The following is an 18,455-nucleotide window of genomic DNA, read 5'->3' on the forward strand; positions in this document are numbered from 1 at the left end:
CGTCGGTCCACTTCACCATGTCTGGACCTCGGGCCTTCACCAGTTCCGTTAGAGGACTTGCCCTACTGGTGAAGCGGAGAATAAAACGTCGGTAGTAGCCTACCACACCCAGGAACGCACGGACCTGCTTCTTTCAGGTCGGCCGGGGCCAGTTTTGAATAGCCTCTAGCTTATTAGTTTGGGGCTTCACTATACCCCGTCCTACAATATATCCCAGGTACTTAGCCTCTGCTAGTCCTATGGTGCATTTAGCGGGATTAGTGGTGAGGCCAGCCCGCCTTAAGGTGCGTTGTACGGCCTCAGCTTTCTCCAAGTGGGTTCCCCTGTCTGGAGTATGGATGATGATATTATCTAGGTATGCGGCTGCATAACTAGTATGGGGGCACAGCAGCTTATCCATGAGGCGCTGGAATGTAGCTGGGGCCCCATGTAGCCCAAAAGGAAGGACTGTGTACTGGAATAGCCCATCCGGGGTGGAGAACGCTGTCTTTTCTTTAGCTTCTTTGGTCAGGGGAATCTGTCGATACCCTTTTGTCAGATCCAGTGTAGTCAAGAGTCGGGCACTACCCAGTCGGTCAACCAGTTCGTCGATGCGTGGTATGGGGTACGCATCAAATTGGGATACTTCATTCAGTCGGCGAAAGTCAGTACAGAATCTCATGGTACCGTCAGGTTTAGGCACTAGAATTATTGGACTGCACCACTGACTGTAGGATTCTTCAATAACGCCTAATTCTAACATTTTCTTTACTTCAGCCTTGATTTCCTCTCTTTTGGCTGCTGGGATTCGGTAGGGTCTCAGTGTTACCTTGGCTCTGGGGATCGTGCGGATATGGTGATAGGTCTCAGTCGTCCGCCCCGGTTTTGTAGAGAACACATCTCGATTGTGATTATTCATGTCGGCTGCCTCAACCTTTTGATTTGGTGTCAAGTCGGGTGATATCCTCACTTGCTCGTGTAAGTTATCCTTCTGGGGAAGGGTCTCCTGGGTGACTAAGCATGCCTCTCGATCATGCCAAGGTTTTAGGAGATTGATGTGGTAAATTTGCTCAGGTTTCCTGTGGCCTGGCTGCCGCACCTTATAGTTTACCTCTCCCACGGCTTCAATCACTTCATAGGGTCCCTGCCACTGGGCCAACAGCTTGCTTTCTGCTGTGGGCACCAGGACTATTACTCGATCCCCTGGTTGGAACCGTCAAAGCTTTGCTTGGTGGTTATAATGGGTTTGTTGAGTCTCCTGTGCTTTCTCTAAGTGTTCCTGTACAATGGGTGTAACTCGAGCTATCCGATCCCTCATCTGTAGTACATGCTCGACTATGTTCCTTCCGGGATTTGGCTCCTCTTCCCAGGCTTCTCTGGCTATATCCAATATGCCCCGGGGATGGCGCCCATATAGTAGTTCGAATGGAGAGAAACCTGTGGAGGCTTGTGGGACTTCAAGGATGGCAAACATGAGGTAAGGCAATAGGGTATCCCAGTCTTTCCCATCCTGGCTCACCACTTTCCTGATCATGGCCTTGAGGGTCCTATTGAACCTTTCCACAAGGCCGTCTGTTTGTGGGTGGTATACAGAGGTCCGTAGGGCTTGTACATGGAGCAATGAACAGAGATCTTTCATCAACTTGGACACGAAAGGTGTCCCTTGATCAGTCAGTATCTCCTTGGGTAGCCCAACCTGGGAAAAGATCTGTAGTAGCTCCTTAGCTATTGTCTTGGAGGCTGTGTTGCGTAGGGGAACGGCTTCTGGGTACCGGGTTGCATAGTCTAGTACAACCAGAACATGTTGGTGGCCCCGAGTTGTCTTCTCTAGGGGCCCAATCAGATCCATGGCTATGCATTCAAATGGTATCTCTATTATTGGAAGCGGTATCAAAGGGGCCCGCAAGTGTGGGCGAGGGCTATGTAGCTGACACTCTGGACAAGAGGTGCAGTATCGCCTGACATCTTCATGTACTCCTGGCCAGAAGAACCTCCACAGGATTCTGGCCTGGGTTTTCTCTACCCCTAGGTGTCCTCCAAACAGGTGACTGTGGGCGAGGCTCAATATGGCTTTTTGATGTTTTTGTGGCACCAGAAGTTGATGTATCTCCTGCTCCTGCATTTGCACCACACGGTACAGGAGATCTTTCTTCACTATAAAGTAGGGTCCTGGACCCCAGACCTTCCCCTCCACTGGTGTCCCATCTATCTCAGCCACCTCTTTCCTGACGTTATCATATCTAGAGTCCTCTGCCTGGTCCCTCCCAAAAGTCTCTCTCCCAGGACTAACCTGCCTGAGCTCCCAGGGGCCAGCTTCTGTTTCTTCCAACGGCTCATCACCATCATGGCTGGGTCCTGCCTCCGGCTCACCTTCCGTGTTGGTAGTTTCTCTGATGGCTGCTCGTGTCCATCTGCCTACTAGCGCAGTCTTCTGGCCCTGGGTCAGGATCCGGGTTCCCAAGGCCTTTGCGGCCTTCCTTTCTTTTTTTGTCTTCCGGGCCTTTTGAGGGGCTGAGAATAGATCCTGAGAAAACTCTGAAAACATTGGGGGTTGACATTCCCCCAACGATGAGTCGCTGCCAACAGGGTCCCCATCTCCCTCCAGCCTCTCTGGGGGGAGTAAATTATCAAACCCTGGATAGTCCCTCCCAATGACTACAGGATATGGGAGTTTAGGAACTACGCCCACTGTCACCTCAATGGGGTTCCCCTGAACCTCTATCTCTACTGGGATGGTGGGGTAATGACTCATGGCCCCATGCACGCATGTCACTGCTACGCGTTTGGCTTGTAGCAGCTGGCTACTTTTTACCAGCTTACCCGATATAAGGGTGATAGCACTCCCCGAGTCCACAAGCGCTGTAGTCTCTACTCCATTTATCTTCACCGGCCTGGTATAGTTATGCGGGGCTAATGCGACGCCCGCAAGGTGGATAAGGGAGCATGGGACTTGCCAGTCCCCCAAGTTGCATTGCATAGGCTCCTCAGTGCTAGGACACTGTGCTGCTATGTGTCCCCACTCCCCACATGCATAACATCTATAATAGTTTCTAATCATTCCCCTATCCTGTGGGTTAGGGGGTTTAGTCTCAGGGTTTCCCCCACTCAGGCCAATCCCTTCCTTCTGGGGTCTCCGCTGGTTTTCGGACCCCCTCTTCCTCCACCTAGGACTCCCCAGGGGTTTGGCTGTCCCACCTTCCAGGGCTGGGGTTGGGTGTTTGCTACAAAAGGGACTTTCCTTGGGTAGTCGGGTCAATTCCCTGGCTGTCATGCGTCTTTCTACCAGCGTGATCATCTCATCATAGGTGGACGGATCGTTCTGGCCTACCCATTTGCAGAGATCTGGTGGCAGTGCCCTCATGTACCGGTCAATGACCAGAACCTCTAGTATCTCTTCCGGACTCCGGGACTCTGTTTGCAACCACTTTCATGCAAGATGGATGAGGTCATACGGTTGGGACCGTGGGGTTTTGTCTTCCTGGTACCTCCACTCGTGATACCGCTGGGCCCGCACTGCAGTCGTTACCCCAGGTCTGGCCAGAATCTCTGCTTTCAGCTGGGGTAGTCTGCTGCAGCCTCTTCAGGCAGATCATGGTAGGCCTTCTGGGCCTCCTCACACAGGAATGGGGCAAGGATGCCAGACCACTGATCTCTAGGCCAGGTCTCCCATAGGGCTGTCCTCTCAAAGGCCAGAAGGTATGCCTCTACATCATCCTCCCGCGTCATTTTCTGCAGCCAATGGCTGGCCTGTATGAGCCGCGTCCCATCATGGCCACGGTTCAGCTCTGTAAGGGTCTTTACCTGGTTTACCAGTTCCTGCAACATAGCTCGGTCTTGAGAAACCTGGTCCATCGGCAGGCGATTAGTTTCTTGCTGCAGCCGCACTGCCTCCTGTTGGGCAGCTGCCTGGACACGGGTAGCCTCCTGCTGCGCTGCTGTGGCTTGTATCAGTGCCTGCACTACGTCATCCATTGTGGTGGAAAAAAAAACAACCCCTCTCCTTTTTTTTTTTTTAAATCACCCTCCTTTTTTTTTCCTGCCACGCTGTGCACACCAAAGAATCCCACTTCTGACACCAGTTGTGACAAAGTTCCTCCTCTACCTTAGTGGGACCTGCGCTTATTGGCGGATTTGTTCACCTCAGTGATCTTCCCCTCTTGTGGAACCCACAGTCTGGGTCAGCTCCTCCTGTGTCTGATCAGGAGTTGGGAGGTTTCGGGGGAACCCAGGCCCACCCTCCACTCCGGGTTCCAGCCCAGGGCCCTGTGGATCGCAGCTGTCTATAGTGCCTCCTGTACCAGCTGCATGACAGCTACAACTCCCTGAGCTACTTCCCCATGGCTTCCTCCAAACACCTTCTTTATCCTCACCACAGGAGCTTCCTCCTGGTGTCTGATAACGCTTGTCCTCCTCAATCCTCCAGCAGTACACTCTCTCACTCTCAGCTCTTGCCTTCTTGCTCCCAGCAACTCACACACGCTCCTTCTCCTCTGGCTCCTCTCTGCCTGACTGGAGTGAGCTCCTTTTTAAACCCAGGTGCCCTGATTAGCCTGCCTTGATTGGCTGCAGGTGTTCTAATTAAAGTAGCTATCTCTACTGCCTTCTAGAAAGATCTTAATTGGCCCCAGGTGCCTTGATTAACCTGGAGCAACTGCCATTTGGTTACCAGGGTACTAGAGATTTGTTTAGCCTGGGGCTAAATACCTGTTTCTCAGTACTTTACTGTAGCCATCTGGCCTTGCCCCATCACAATACCCACTTCGTCAGATGCATGAGACATCGCGTATACTGTGCTAAAGAACCAGCAGCAACGGGATTAAGTCTTGAAGAACAAACTCTGGCTGGCGTATCATAAGTACATGGTAGAACACCTGCAGGCAGAAGCAGGGGGAGGGAAAGTAGCAGTTTTTTATGTTGTAAGCCCCATCAGGACCAGGATTTTCTCTTTTCTATGTTTATATAGCACCAGTGCAATGGTGCCCCAATCCCAATTGAGGCCTTTCAGTCCTACCACAATATATTTACTATTATTACTACTAGTTCCTATTCCAGCTTTCACCAAAACATACAAAGAAGCTTTATGGCACCAAAGGCCTTCCATCACAGGAGTGGTACAGGAGAATTCTGGGACAAGGCCTAGAGGTCATAAAATGGCTGGAATAGGGACCAATTGCTTATTCACATAATTTGGCAGCCACTCCCATTCCAACATGCAATATGGCAAATAACAAGCTCTAAGTACAGTTCTTATTGGTGCCCATGGATCAGCAGGTATAACAAACCAGGAGAAGCTAAGCCTCCCTTGGAACAGTCGCCACTAACCCAGATGCCTGGGCTGTGGTGGCCCCACCTCTTTCCCTCTCTGCTGGGAATGGGCTTCCGCAGGAAGTTTTTGCTTATTATGCGCCATGCAGGTTCCCGGGTGATTGAGGAGGCGGTATCTGCTTCCCTGGTCCCTTGGACTCCTCAGGGAGATTACTGATGAACTCGGAAGATGAGTAGCAGATACCACCTCTTCAGCCACCCGGGAATCCGCATGGCACATATAAAAGCTTGGTGTTCTCCACCTGGCTGCTTCTCTCCAGCATTCTCCACCCCCGCCTCTGGAGGTCCCAACTACCACTTGCCGGTTACTCCTCTCCTCCCCACGCAGCCCCCTCCCTGCTTGCCTGCCACCGCTCACCGGCCCCTCCTCCCACAGAGGAGGGACATGGCAAGCGCCAGTGGGCCAAGCAGGGAGGGGAGAGGAGGAGGGACGCGTGCAGCGAGTCGGAGGGGGGACCAGTGAGCAGTGGCAGGGGATGCCAAGCAGGGAGCGGGTGGGAAGGAGAGGAGGGTCGCACGCAGCAAGCAGGGAGAGGGCTGAGTGAGGGAGAGGGGAGGAGGGAACGCTCGGGGGGCGAGTGGGGGAGGGAGGAGGGACTGGTGAGCAGCAGCGGGGGGAGCAAGCATTGGGGAGGAGGAGGGAAGGAGAGAAGGGATGCCTATGGCGAGTGGGAAGGGGACCCAGCTGGGGAGCAGGCAGGGCCTGGAGTGGAGTTGGGGCAGGGCCTGGGGTAGAGTGTGGACGGGCCTGCCCCAACTCCTGGAGCAACTGGCACTTGAAGGTGGGATGGGGAGTTAGCCTCCCTGACGTGAAGCTTCACCCACTGCCTGTGGTGGTACCAGGAGATGGCCTGGAAAAGAGTCTCCCCTCAAAAAAAAAATTAGATGAAAAAGAAAAAAAAATGAAACCCAACAAATGTTGACCAAAAGCTTTCATCTGAAAACCAAAAATCCTGATTTGTAAATGCTACCATGATTCATGCCCTCATTCTCTTCTATGGGTCAGTCTCCCTGGCTGGCCTACATCTCTCATGATACATGACTTCTTCCCCTTTGGTGAGTTATCACAAATGCATTGTGAGAGTTCTTGGTTACAGTGCATCATGGGAGATGTAGTGAGGTTGGGGGGCCTAGCCCATAGAGAAGAATGGCGGCACAAGGCACTTGAATTACAATGCCTCAGAAGTATGGTGACAAAGTTCTCTAATAAAAAGCTTTTAGTGTTTGAAGTTAAAATGATCTATAGACAGCAGAAACTTTTCACAACAGACTGTTTAGTTAAAAATCCAATTTTAGCTAGAAAAACAGTTTTGTTTGAAAAATGTTGACCACCCTTGCTAATAGCTTTGTGCTGGTCATCTGTCTGGGGATGTATTTCATACTAAATGAGTAGAAGATGAAGGATCAGCTTTGTTTTATTATTTCATTTGTGTGTATATTTTCCTGTAATCTAAAGAAGCAAACTAAAAAGAGGCCAAGTTATTGTCCTCAGAAGACAAGCACTGGCATGAGAAGTTTCTGCCTGAAAATTAGGTTTTTTGCTAGTTATGATTGGTTGCAAGAAGGGAGTATGTATTTGAAAAAGCAGTCTCAACCATAATTGCAACACTAGGGCTTGTCTACATAGTGCATTAATGTGCACCAGCTGGGGTGTAAATTCTAATTCACAATGCACACTGATGAACTTTAGGATCCACAGGGACAATTAGTGCATGGCACATTGGCGCATACTAGAATTCACACCCCTGCTGATGGGCATCATGCATCATGTAGAGAAGTCCTGAGACCTTTATGTTTCCTCTTGCCTTGAAACATTCTTTTTGGCAGATTTGACTCTTGCTCTATGCTAGGGTGAAAAGGTTTAATATTACTGTACATACTCTAGATTGCAGTCCATCCATTTCTCATAAGAGATTCAGAGAAGTGTTTGCAATCTACAAAAGTGCATATTTACTAATTATTTTTCTATATTCTTTTCAAAACAAACCAGATCGACAATACATAAAGGATAGAGAGTCTGTGGAAAGACTTCAAGAACCACTGCTTGAAGTTCTACAAAAGCTCTGCAAGCTTTACCACACTGATAACCCTCAACATTTTGCATGTCTTCTGGGCCGTCTTACAGAATTACGGACATTTAACCATCATCATGCAGAGATGCTGATGTCATGGAGAGTGAATGATCATAAATTTACCCCTCTTCTCTGTGAAATCTGGGATGTGCAGTGATAAATATTTTTAAAAGACCAAATAGCATTTGTTTTCATAGAACTACTCAACAGTTATTTCTTTAACGTTTCTTTATTTCTTTTTTACAGAAAACACACAAAGGATTTCATACAGAAACTTTGTTCATTATATACTGAATGTTATGTAACTATCAGCCTTTCACATGTGAATATAGAACAATTTTCCCTGTATTTATACTTTCAGATCAAAAAGATAATCTTTAGCATCACTGAGATACCCTATTAGTTCCTTCTGAAATGAATGATTATATTTTTCAGTTATTTCTTTTAAAATGTGTGGTGCGGGTTTTCATAATATTTGTTCATCACAGTACTATTATGTATCAGAGGGGTAGCCGTGTTAGTCTGGATCTGTAAAAGCAGCAAAGAATCCTTTGGCACCTTATAGACTAACAGACGTTTTGGAGCATGAGCTTTCGTGGGTGAATACTTCAGATGCATCTGAAGAAGTGGGTATTCACCCACGAAAGCTCATGCTCCAAAACGTCTGTTAGTCTATAAGGTGCCACAGGATTCTTTGCTGCTAGTACTATTATGCTTGACCTTTTGTATTAAAGGACATTGTTCAAATATTTACTGTAATAAACCAATGGAAATTATTTATGCCACAACATACTTTGATCTTTTAACCGTGAAATGTGTTAATTTGAGATGTCCAAGCTCTTATTTGCTCAAATGGGTGGACAACCAGTTGGCTCTAGCAAATGGAAAGAGCCTCAAAACAGACTATCCAACTATTTCTTGCATTCCATAAATATGTAACTTCTTGTTCTGTTTGCGTTATCAATATTCACAAGTAAAACTAAGATAACATTGTGTATTTTGTGGAATTCCACCATAGACTATCCTGTTTTACAATAGGTTACATAACAGAAATAGCTATCTGTGATCAGCAGCTCTGAACTAAATCTCACTACTGATGTCTTAAAAGCAGGTATCATTCTTAAAACTAGTACAATAAATGTACCACTAAATTTATGGGGACTCTATAAAGCAAACAGGGGAAAGAAAACCCTTTTTAAAACATGAAAATGCAATGAGAAAACCATAAAAATTGCCAAGGTAGCGCTATGGGGTAGTGTAGTAACAGAAACTAATTTTAATTTTTTTAACTGATTAGATTTAAAATTATTCATGTCACTTTAAATAGTTTAGGCCTCAAATTTAAGCCCTGATCCTGCAATGTGGTGTTTATAGGATGATTCTTGTGCCCATGCAGAGCCTTGTTAATATCAATAGGGCTCCATGCAGGCAGAGGTTATCATATTGCAGGATCTAGACCTCACATTGTCGGGTACATAATTGTTATAAAATCTAACATAAATTAGATTTATGGGGGTGCAGGCTCTGGACTGGGGCCAAGAATGAGGGGCTTGGGGTGCAGGAAGAGGCTCTGGGTTTGTGGGGGCTCAGGGCTGGGGCGCAGGGTTGGAGCACAGGCTTACCTCGGGCGGCTCACAGTCAGTGGCACAACAGGGGTGCTAAGGCAGGATTCCTGCCTGTCTTGGCACTGTGGACTGCGCTGCACCCCGGAAGCGGCCAGCAGCAGATCAGACTCCTAGGCGGAGCCACGCAAGTGACTCTGCACAGCTCTTGCTCGCAGGCACCTCCCCTGCACCCGCTCCCATTGGCCAGGAACCAGCCAGTGGGTGTGCAGAGCCGGTGCTTGGGGAGGAGGCAGTGTGCAGAGCTCCATGACCCCTCTGCCTAGGGGCTGGACCTGCTGCTGGCCACTTCTGGGGTGCAGCCCAATGTCAGAACAGATAAGGACTAGCCTGTCTTAGCTGGGCAGCACCGTCGATGGGACTTTTAACGGCCCGATCGGCGGTGCTGACCAGCCGCCACAACCCAGTGCCTTACATTCCTCTACTGGGTTGCGACCCATGGTTTGAAAACCACTGTTCTAGCATATTCTTTCAAAAAATTGTTTTGTATTTTTGAAATAATTTTCAAAATCTATATCTTTAAAAAAAAGTTTTTTAAATGGAAAATGATATGTGAAAAATGATGGTTAAAAACAGTAGATACTGACAATTTTTGGTGTGAATTTTTTATTAAAAAGAGAATTTTTACTAAAACTTTTAAAAATATGTTAAGAAACTATTAATAACAACATATTGTTAGTAACACAGGCAAACTATTGTTATATTATTATTAGGTCTTGCCAGTTCCTCTCTAATTGCTTTGACTAAACATTTGGTTGTTGAAGTTGCAGTTCTGATAAACCGAAGCAGTCAAAAATCATGAGCCAGGACCTCAAAATTATGAAATTAGCTTAAAAATAATGAGATTTTAACAAAGAAGGGTTTTTTATTGGGGGGTAGGGGAGAATTTATATTATGGTCTTTGCCCCTTTAGGGTTCACATTTTCAAGTTTTTGTCCACAATCGTGAGGGCTGGACACCTTTTGAAAAAAATAAAAGCTGAAAGTTTCACATATTCAGATAACATAAGTTATAACAAAAAACACTAAATATTGTGATAAAAGTATGAGAGTTTGCAACACTAAAGCTGTGGCAGAACAACATTATTATCCTAATCTGAAACAGGATTCCTACTGATACAGATAATTTATAACTTTTTGAAGTGGTCTTTTGTCAGAGATGTTTTGTAGTAACAATACAAACATATCCTCTTCTTGGTCCTGCCCACTCCTTTCCCTATTACCCATTATGCTGGCATGCTTTTTTCTTTTATGTTTTTAGCCACTTTCTCACTAGTGGCTAATATTGCCTTGCCTACACTAAAGCTTCCATCCCACAGAAATATACACACACTTAACTTTTTATATGTGAATAGTCCCATTGACTTCAACAGGACTTTGCTAATACATATTTTCAGGATTGGAACCTAAATGTTTTCTTAAAATCTCCACCTTTGCACAGTCACTTTTGTTGCTCCGTAAGTCGTACAAATGGAGGGTGTAGCATTTACGACAGTGGAATTGTCTAGATCTGCTCTGAGCAGGGTTAGAACAGGCTGGTGAAAACACCTGTGCCCTGTTTATGCTAGCACTCCCACCTTTGCTACCTCTGGGGAGGGACTGCACTGGTAATAATGCACTAGTGAAAGAGGAAGAAATATTGTAGTGTAGACACAGCCTCTAATTTCTTTTCACCATGACAGAGTGTAAAGAGAAATCTTCTGAAATGTAAATATTTGACTAGACAGTTGTTTCCCCATCATGTAGTTGGTATCCTGCTTGGAGAACATATGACAAAATCAGTTGCTATTACTTTAGGGAACAAGAGTTGCTTTCAAACATAATTTGATTCTTAGATTATAAAGCTGTGACATTTTGCTCAGCATACCCAAAACTTTAAATCATTATATTACCACATTGCCTCAGCAGCTTTGCTGCTGCTAAGCTGTGTGTCAGCCTGGCTGCCTTGCCAGCAAACTCCTTGAGACTCTGCCAGTATAAACCTTGCCTTGAGGTAACAATTAGTGAACCCCAGTTCTCAAGTTCCCCAGAGACATCTCCTTGCAGTGTCCAGACCCTCTTACTGTGACTCTGCCAGAAATTATTAAATTAGCTGCTTCTAAGGAGACAGCGCACACACCACCCTGTTAGGCTAGCGAGCTGAAGACTTACACTTCACTTTAATACACAGTGTTGGGATGGTTTTGTCATAAAGCAAGAATACATTTATTATTAAAGACCAGAGATTTAAGTGATACTAAGCAAGAACAAAAGAGATAGGTTATAAACAAAACGCCCTCTGATGCCTAAAACTTAATTTTAGCAAGTTACAATCTTTTGCCTGAACAGTTTTTTATTTATATCAAGTTACCAGCATCCAGACTACTATACCTCCAGAGTAGGGGATTGGCTCAGAGATAGTGGTACCCTATGTCCCCTAGTCCTGGGTCATTAAAATATCTTTTTGATCCCCTTATATATTACCCAGAGTCCACTCAAGGCTTCTTGGGATGCAATGTTCACCTCTGGTGAGCTCGCTAAGCTCCTTCCTCAGTTGCTCATTAGCTTGATTGCTTCGTTTACCTGATATGTATATGTATTTTCATTGTCCTCTGCCTGTAATCAAGCCTGTCAGGCAGGGGAGTCCACATTCCTATGACTATGGCAGGCTCAATGTCTGCACTGTCTCCCAAACACATTTTAAGAACAAATTTCCAGAACACACATACAACTCTTTGTACACAACCCGTATATATCTCATGCAATGACTTTCAGTGCCAGCATGTCACCAGTTTACATAAAACACCTTACAAGAAAGCCACCTTTTAGATATATATTATGACAATAGTGTGCTGTGGGTAGTGAGTGTCAGGCCTGATATGAATTACACTATAGTGGGCCCTCTGCCAGTGGGCACTGAGGGGCTCTTAGGGTCACAAGAGACCATTGTGATCATCTAGTTTGACCTGGGCATAACACAGGCCATGGAATGACACTGAATTCATCTTTGAACTTAGGGTGACCAGACAGCAAATGTGAAAAATCGGGATGAGGGTGAGGGGTAATAGGAGTCTATATAAGAAAAAGACCCAAAAATTGGGACTGTCCCTATAAAATTGGGACATCTGGTCACCCTATTTGAACTAAAGCAGGGCTTTTCAAACTGGGGGTCATGAGATTATTACCTGGTGGTTACAAGCTGTCAGCCCTGCGCCCCAAATCTTCTTCAGAGTCACTGCTTTCCAGGACAGAGTCCCCCATCCTGTAAGTAAGGCTACGATCTTTGTTCCTAGAGGGATACATTTACATTTAGCCATATTAAAACACACAGTTTGGTTGTACCCAGTTTACGAAGTGATCCAGATAGCTCTGTATTAGTGACCTGCCCTCTCCCATTATTTACCACCAGGCCCATTGACAGTAATTCCGGGCCCCAGGGCAGAACAGTCAGTGGATCCTCACGCATGCACAAGCCGCACCAACGCAGTCCACCTGACATTAAGGTGGTGCTGAGTCTGCGCTGGCTGGGTGCACTTTTTCAGCATGGCCAGGGCTTCCACATGCCCGCTCAGTAGGGTTGCCAACTGTCTAATCGCACAAACCCAAAGACTCTTGCTCCACCCCCTGTCCTGGGGCAGGGTTGAGATGCAGGAGGGGGTGCAGAGTGCAGGCTCTAGGAGGGAGTTTGGATGCAGGAGGGGATGTGGGGTCAGGCTCTGGGAGGAAGTTTGGATGTGGGAGGGGATGTGGGGTCGGGCTTTGGGAGAGAGCTTGGGTGCGGAAGAGGATGTGGTGTGCAGACTCTGGGAAGAAGTTTGGTGCAGGAGGGAATGCGGGCTCTGGGAGTGAGTTTGGGTGGGGCGGGCAGGCTCTGGGAGGGAGTTTGGGTGCAGGGTGTGGGCTTTAGGCTGGGGCAGGTGCCTAGGGTGCAGGGGACGGCCAGAGGATCGGTGCTTACCTTGTGTGGCTCCCGAAAGCAACCGGTACACCCCTCTGGCTGCAGCAGCTCCTAGGTGAGGGCCTATGGGGGTAACCACCATGCTGCTGCCCACAGGCATCGCCTCCGCAGCTCCCGTTGACTGCAGTTCCCAGCCAATGAGAACTGAGGAGTCATCCAGGCCCCTGGGCAATTGCCTCTTTGGCCCCCTTGTCAGGGGGCCTGTTTTACCATGCTCCCAATCTTTGTGTCATTTGCAAACTTTATTAGTGATCATTTTATGTTTCCTTCCAAGTGATTGATAAAAATGCTCAACTGTGTAGTGCCAAGAACTGATCCTTGCCTGACACCACTAGAAACACACCTGTGTCATGTTTCAGAGTGGTAGCCATATTAGTCTATCAGCAAAAACAACGAGGAGTCCTTGTGGCACCTTAGAGACTAACACATTTATTTGAGCATAAGTTTTCATGGGCTAAAACCCACTTCATCTGTTGCATGAAGTGAAAAATACAGTACGCAGTACATATATTACAGCACATGAAAAGATAGGAGCTGCCTTACCAAGGGCAGGGAGCGTCAGTGCTAATTCAGTTAAGGTGGAAGTGGCCTATTCTCAACTGTTGACAAGAAGGGGTGAATATCAACAGAGGGAAAATTACTTTTGTAGTGCTAACGAGGCCAATTCAATCAAGGTGGACGTTGCCCATTCCCAACAGTTGACGAGAAGGTGTGAGTATCAACAGAGGTAAATTACTTTGTATAGTGATCCAGCCACTCCAAGTCTTTATTCAGGCCTAATTTGATGATGTCCAGTTTGTAAATTAATTCCAGTTCTGCAGTTTCTCTTCAAAGTCTGTTTTTGAAGGGTTTTTTTTTAAGAATGGCCACTTTTAAGTCTGTTATTGAGTGTCCAGGGAGACTGAAGTGCTCTCCTACTGGTTTTTGAATGTTACAGTTCTTGATGTCTGTCCGGTTTGGTCAATGTACATGGCAGTGGGGCATTGCTGGCACATAATGGCATATATCACATTGGTAGATGTGCAGGTGAACCAGCTCCTGATGGTGTGGCTGATGTGGTTAGATCCTATGATGGTGTCCCTTGAATAGATAGTGGACGGAGTTGGCAATGGGGTTTCTTGAAGGGATTGGTTCCTGGATTAATTTTTGTTGTTGTGTGGTGTGTAGTTGCTGGTGAGTATTTGCTTCAGGCTGGGGGGCTGTCTGTAAGTGAGGACTGGCCTGTCTCCCAAAGTCTGTGAGAGTGAGGGATCATCCTTCAGGATAGGTTGTAGATCCTTGATGATGCGCTGGAGAGGTTTTAGTTGGGGGCTGTAGGTGACGGCTAGTGGCATTCTGTTACTTTCTTTGTTGCGCCTGTCCTGTAGTAGGTGACTTCTGGGTACCCTTCTTGCTCTGTCAGTCTGTTTCTTCACTTCAGGAGGTGGGTACTGTAGTTACAAGAATGCTTGATAGAGATCCTGTAGGTGTTTGTCTCTGTCTGAGGGATTGGAGCAAATGCGGTTGTATCTTAGAGCTTGGCTGTAGACAATGGATCATGTGATGTGGGGGGGAAAGGCTGGGGGTGAGGGAGGGGACTGCACTCGGCGAATTTGTAAAGCTGTGTGCTGCTGACTTGAAGGTATAAATTATCCCCAAATGTGAAATAGTTGTGGGTGAGGACAAAGTCACAAAGTTCAGCCACCAGATTTGCCGTGACATTATCGGGGATACTGTTCCTGACAGCTTGTAGTCCATATTTGTGTGGAATGTTGGTGTAGAGAGCTTCTACATCCATAGTGGCTAGGATAGTGTTTTCTGGAAGATCACCAATGGATTGTAGTTTCCTCAGGAAGTCAGTGGTGTCTTGAAGATAGCTGGGAGTACTGGTAGTGTACAGTCTAAGGAGAGAGTCCACATAGCCAGATAATCCTGCTGTCAGGGTGCCAATGCCTGAGATGATGGGGCATCCAGGATTCCCAGGTTTATTAATCTTGGGTAGCAAATAGAATACCCCTGTCTGGGCTCTAAGGGTGTGTCTCTGTAGATTTGTTCCTGTGCTTCTTCAGGGAGTTTCTTGAGCAGATGGTGCAGTTTCTTTTAGTAACCCTCAGTGGGATCAGATGGTAATGGCCTGTGTCATGGTATTGACATGTCATGGTGATTCTCTCTATATAATTACATTTTGAGACCTGTTAGTTGGCCAGTTTTTAATCCATTTAATGTGTGCCATGTTAATTTTTTATTGTTATAGTTTTTCAATCAAAATATTGTGCAGTACCAAGTCAAACACCTTATGGAGATCTAAGTATATTACATGAACATTATTACCTTTAAAAGCAGCAAAAATCCTGTGGCACCTTATAGACTTAACAGATGTTTATTACTTTTGTCAACCAAGTTTGTAATTTCATAAAAAAAATTATCAAGTTAGTTTGACAGGATTCATTTTCCATAATGTCAACTGTCATTACTTATAACAATATAATAATAATTCTTTATTAACTAAGTCCTGGATGAGCTGTTCCATTATTTTGCCCGACATTGATGTCAGGCCTATAATTAGCCAAGTCATCCTGTTTACCCTTTTAAAATATTGGCATCACATTAACTTTCCTTCAGTCTTCAAGAACTTCCTCAGTGTTCCAAGACTTATTGAAAATCAACATTAACAGTCCAGTGAGCTCTTGGAAGCAAGTTATCAGGAAGTGTTCATTTAAAAATGTCTAATTTTATTCCTGCTGTCTAACATCATTCTGAGTTACTACTGGAAGAAGAAATGTTTCATCGTGATCATCATATGATATGACTACATCATTTGGATTTGTCCCAAATACAGTTTTGAAATATCTATTTAACACTTCTGCTTTTTCTGATTATGGACAATTTTACCATTTCCATCTAATAACGGACTAATACCATCTAACGGGCATACACTAATATTTATTAAGTACTATTATTTAATTCTCTTCTCTGACCAGATATAACAGACAAGGCTAGAAAATGATGTTTTTGGGTAAAGAAAGTAAAACCCACAGCAAAATGACCTCTCTCCTCCCCCATTTTATAGTGGCTAGAGTTTGCACAGTACACAGCAATTTCTTGCCCACCCTAATGATGGAAAGAGACTGTACGCAAGGCCACATGTACTCCACAGTAACTGCGGCCTAAACTTTGCAGCAAGACCCCAGTATTCTTTGGCACTCCAGAGCCATTGACTTTGCTGCAGCTTCAGCAAAATTCAAAAACTCAGGTTTGTAGCACATGTGAAAATGAGTAATATACTCACTACAGTATCCCTGTGTCTCACTATTACATTCAATTATTTTATGCTGTCTTTACACTTTTAATTTTTGTCATGCTGAACATTGCAGAGCTGCACTGCAAAGTTGGCAGAGGGAAGCAGGAGGTGGGTGGGGTGACTGGCTTGGGACTCTGGCACTGGGGTAAGTGTAGAAGACAACTTTTGGCTTGGAAAAGGGAACTGGACGTTCAAACGATCAGCATGAAACGGTTACCAATCAAATTGACACTGCAAATTGCATAACCAGATATAAAAGTGAATGCAGCTAGAGGGGGGCAACACACCTTCTGGGAGTGAGAACTATTGTTTCTGGTGTCTGCAGACTGAGGCTACGTCCAGACTACCCGCCGTATCGGTGGGTTAAAATCGATTGCTTGGGTATCGATATATCGCGTCTAATCTAGACGCGATATATCGATCCCCGAGCGTGCGTATATCGATTCCGGAACTCCATCAACCCCAACGGAGTTCCGGAATCGTTATTCACGTAGCTGAAGTTGCGTATCTAAGATCGATTTCCCCCCGTAGTGTCGACCAGCCCTCAGGCAGCAAGCACTGCATGGTTCCCCGAGGGCTCTCAAAAAGAAGGTTATGCTCCCACCCCACCAACCACAATTCTGCAGCACGGGGAGGATTCTGCAACACATTCCAGGGGCTGCAGTAGAGCAAGGTGCAAGGGCCACGGCCCCTCCCATGGGGACAGCCTGCAGAGACATCCTCCCCCTCCCAGCGCCTCCTCACTCTCCCCGGACAGAGCCTGGCCCGGAACTGGGAAGCAGCAGCAGCACAACGGCTGTCAGGTGATGCTGTTGCAGCCGCCCCAGGCCACGGAGCGGCTGGCGTTTGAGTCTGCGCCTAAAAGGCCCCGCAGAGGGTGAGGCGCGGCTCGCCCGACGGAGGGGTGGGGCTGGCTGTGGCCGACATCCAGGGCTTCCGGGCCGGCTCGCCAGGCTCCTCCTCGCTCCGCCTGATTGGGCCTTTCGAACGGTGCGGGCGGGCGGAGGCGAATGAATCAGCGCCGGGAGCCGCGGGATGCGGCGGCTGGGAGGGCTCTGCCTGTGTCCGCAGCGTGCCAGGTAGCTGCGCTGGGGGAGCGGGAGTTCTGCAGCCCCTGCCTGTGAGTACTTTACCCCAGCTCGGCACACGGGAACCACCCTGTATCCTCCGCCCTAGGCCGTGTAACCCGCGCAGTGGCTCTAGGAGCAGCCCGGAAATCAGCTGTAGCCCCTACACGCTCACTCGCGGGGGAAAGGCTGGGGGTGAAGGAGGGGACTGCCCTTGGCGAATTTGTAAAGCTGTGTATGTGCAAGCGTCTCCCCTTCTGGGGCGTGAATGGTGGGGGATAATTTATTTTAGTGCAGCACAAAAAAAGCATGAAGGATGCTCTTGGGGTGTGAGTTGCAGTGCAATACATAATCTCTGAGCACTGACATCTGCCCCGCAGTCAAACTGCCACAGCAGCTGGATTTTGTGACAGTTCTCACTGATCAGGTCTCCTCTTTCCAGGAGGAATCTTACTGGCATTGAAAATGAAACTAACCTTCCGAATAAGTTGCTGCTAATAATGATGATGATCATTATCATCCAGATTTGGAGATAATGTGATTTGGAACCTGTTCCAACCCAGAGTCATTAAGTGTTCTTGATTTGATCAATACACCCCACAGGTTCTGTTGCTAGAGATCTTTGCCCCTCCCTCTGGCAGTGGAAAGAGATCTAGGCGTCTTGAAGTACAATGTAAAGAGCTACATGAGATGAAGTGCACTTTTGAGCTAACTGCTGTTGTTACTAATCAATATTAAGTGCTTGAAAGTCAGGCAAAGGAAAAGGTAGGGGAATCATTTTAACTGTAACTTGCCTATTTTAACCATACTATATATTAAGCTGTATATTAAACAGCATAACCATTATATGTTTATATAAATGAGAAATATTTTTTCAGTTTATATGCTGTATCTAGCATAAAACTCAGTTTGCGGCAGGAGGAAATTACCATAGAAACTTTTCCATTTCTTGATTTTTTTTTTTTGAATGCTTAAAATTACAATTTTTTTATTAACGTCTTTGTATTTTGTAGGTTTATGCTGGAGGACAGTTTATAAAACACCGATCTCTCTGAAATATACAACTATAGAACTCAGAATGAAATGACAGCACTACATCACGTAACTATGAAACTTAAATAATGTGTATTTGTATTGTCTTTAACGGGACTGCATTTGGATCTGAGGGCCAGTG

At 46.4% G+C, this 18,455-nt stretch overlaps 2 protein-coding genes across 4 annotated transcripts in view; both read left to right on the top strand.

The window, feature by feature from the left end:
- Window positions 1–7,533, top strand: part of NR1H4 (nuclear receptor subfamily 1 group H member 4) — a 68,914-nt gene extending 61,381 nt beyond the window's left edge. For all 3 annotated transcript variants that reach the window (XM_050935638.1, XM_050935639.1, XM_050935640.1), the window contains exon 9: window positions 7,295–7,533. In XM_050935638.1, the coding sequence (XP_050791595.1) occupies window positions 7,295–7,533 (239 nt within the window). The remainder of the gene's footprint in view (window positions 1–7,294) is intronic.
- A 10,767-nt stretch (window positions 7,534–18,300) lies between these two features.
- The window catches only part of GAS2L3 (growth arrest specific 2 like 3), a 35,678-nt gene continuing 35,523 nt past the window's right edge, over window positions 18,301–18,455 (top strand). The window contains exon 1 of the mRNA XM_050935011.1: window positions 18,301–18,382. The gene's annotated coding sequence lies outside the window, so the exon portion shown is untranslated. The remainder of the gene's footprint in view (window positions 18,383–18,455) is intronic.

Source organism: Gopherus flavomarginatus, chromosome 1 (assembly GCF_025201925.1).
Source record: "Gopherus flavomarginatus isolate rGopFla2 chromosome 1, rGopFla2.mat.asm, whole genome shotgun sequence".
Lineage (NCBI taxonomy): Eukaryota > Metazoa > Chordata > Testudines > Testudinidae > Gopherus > Gopherus flavomarginatus.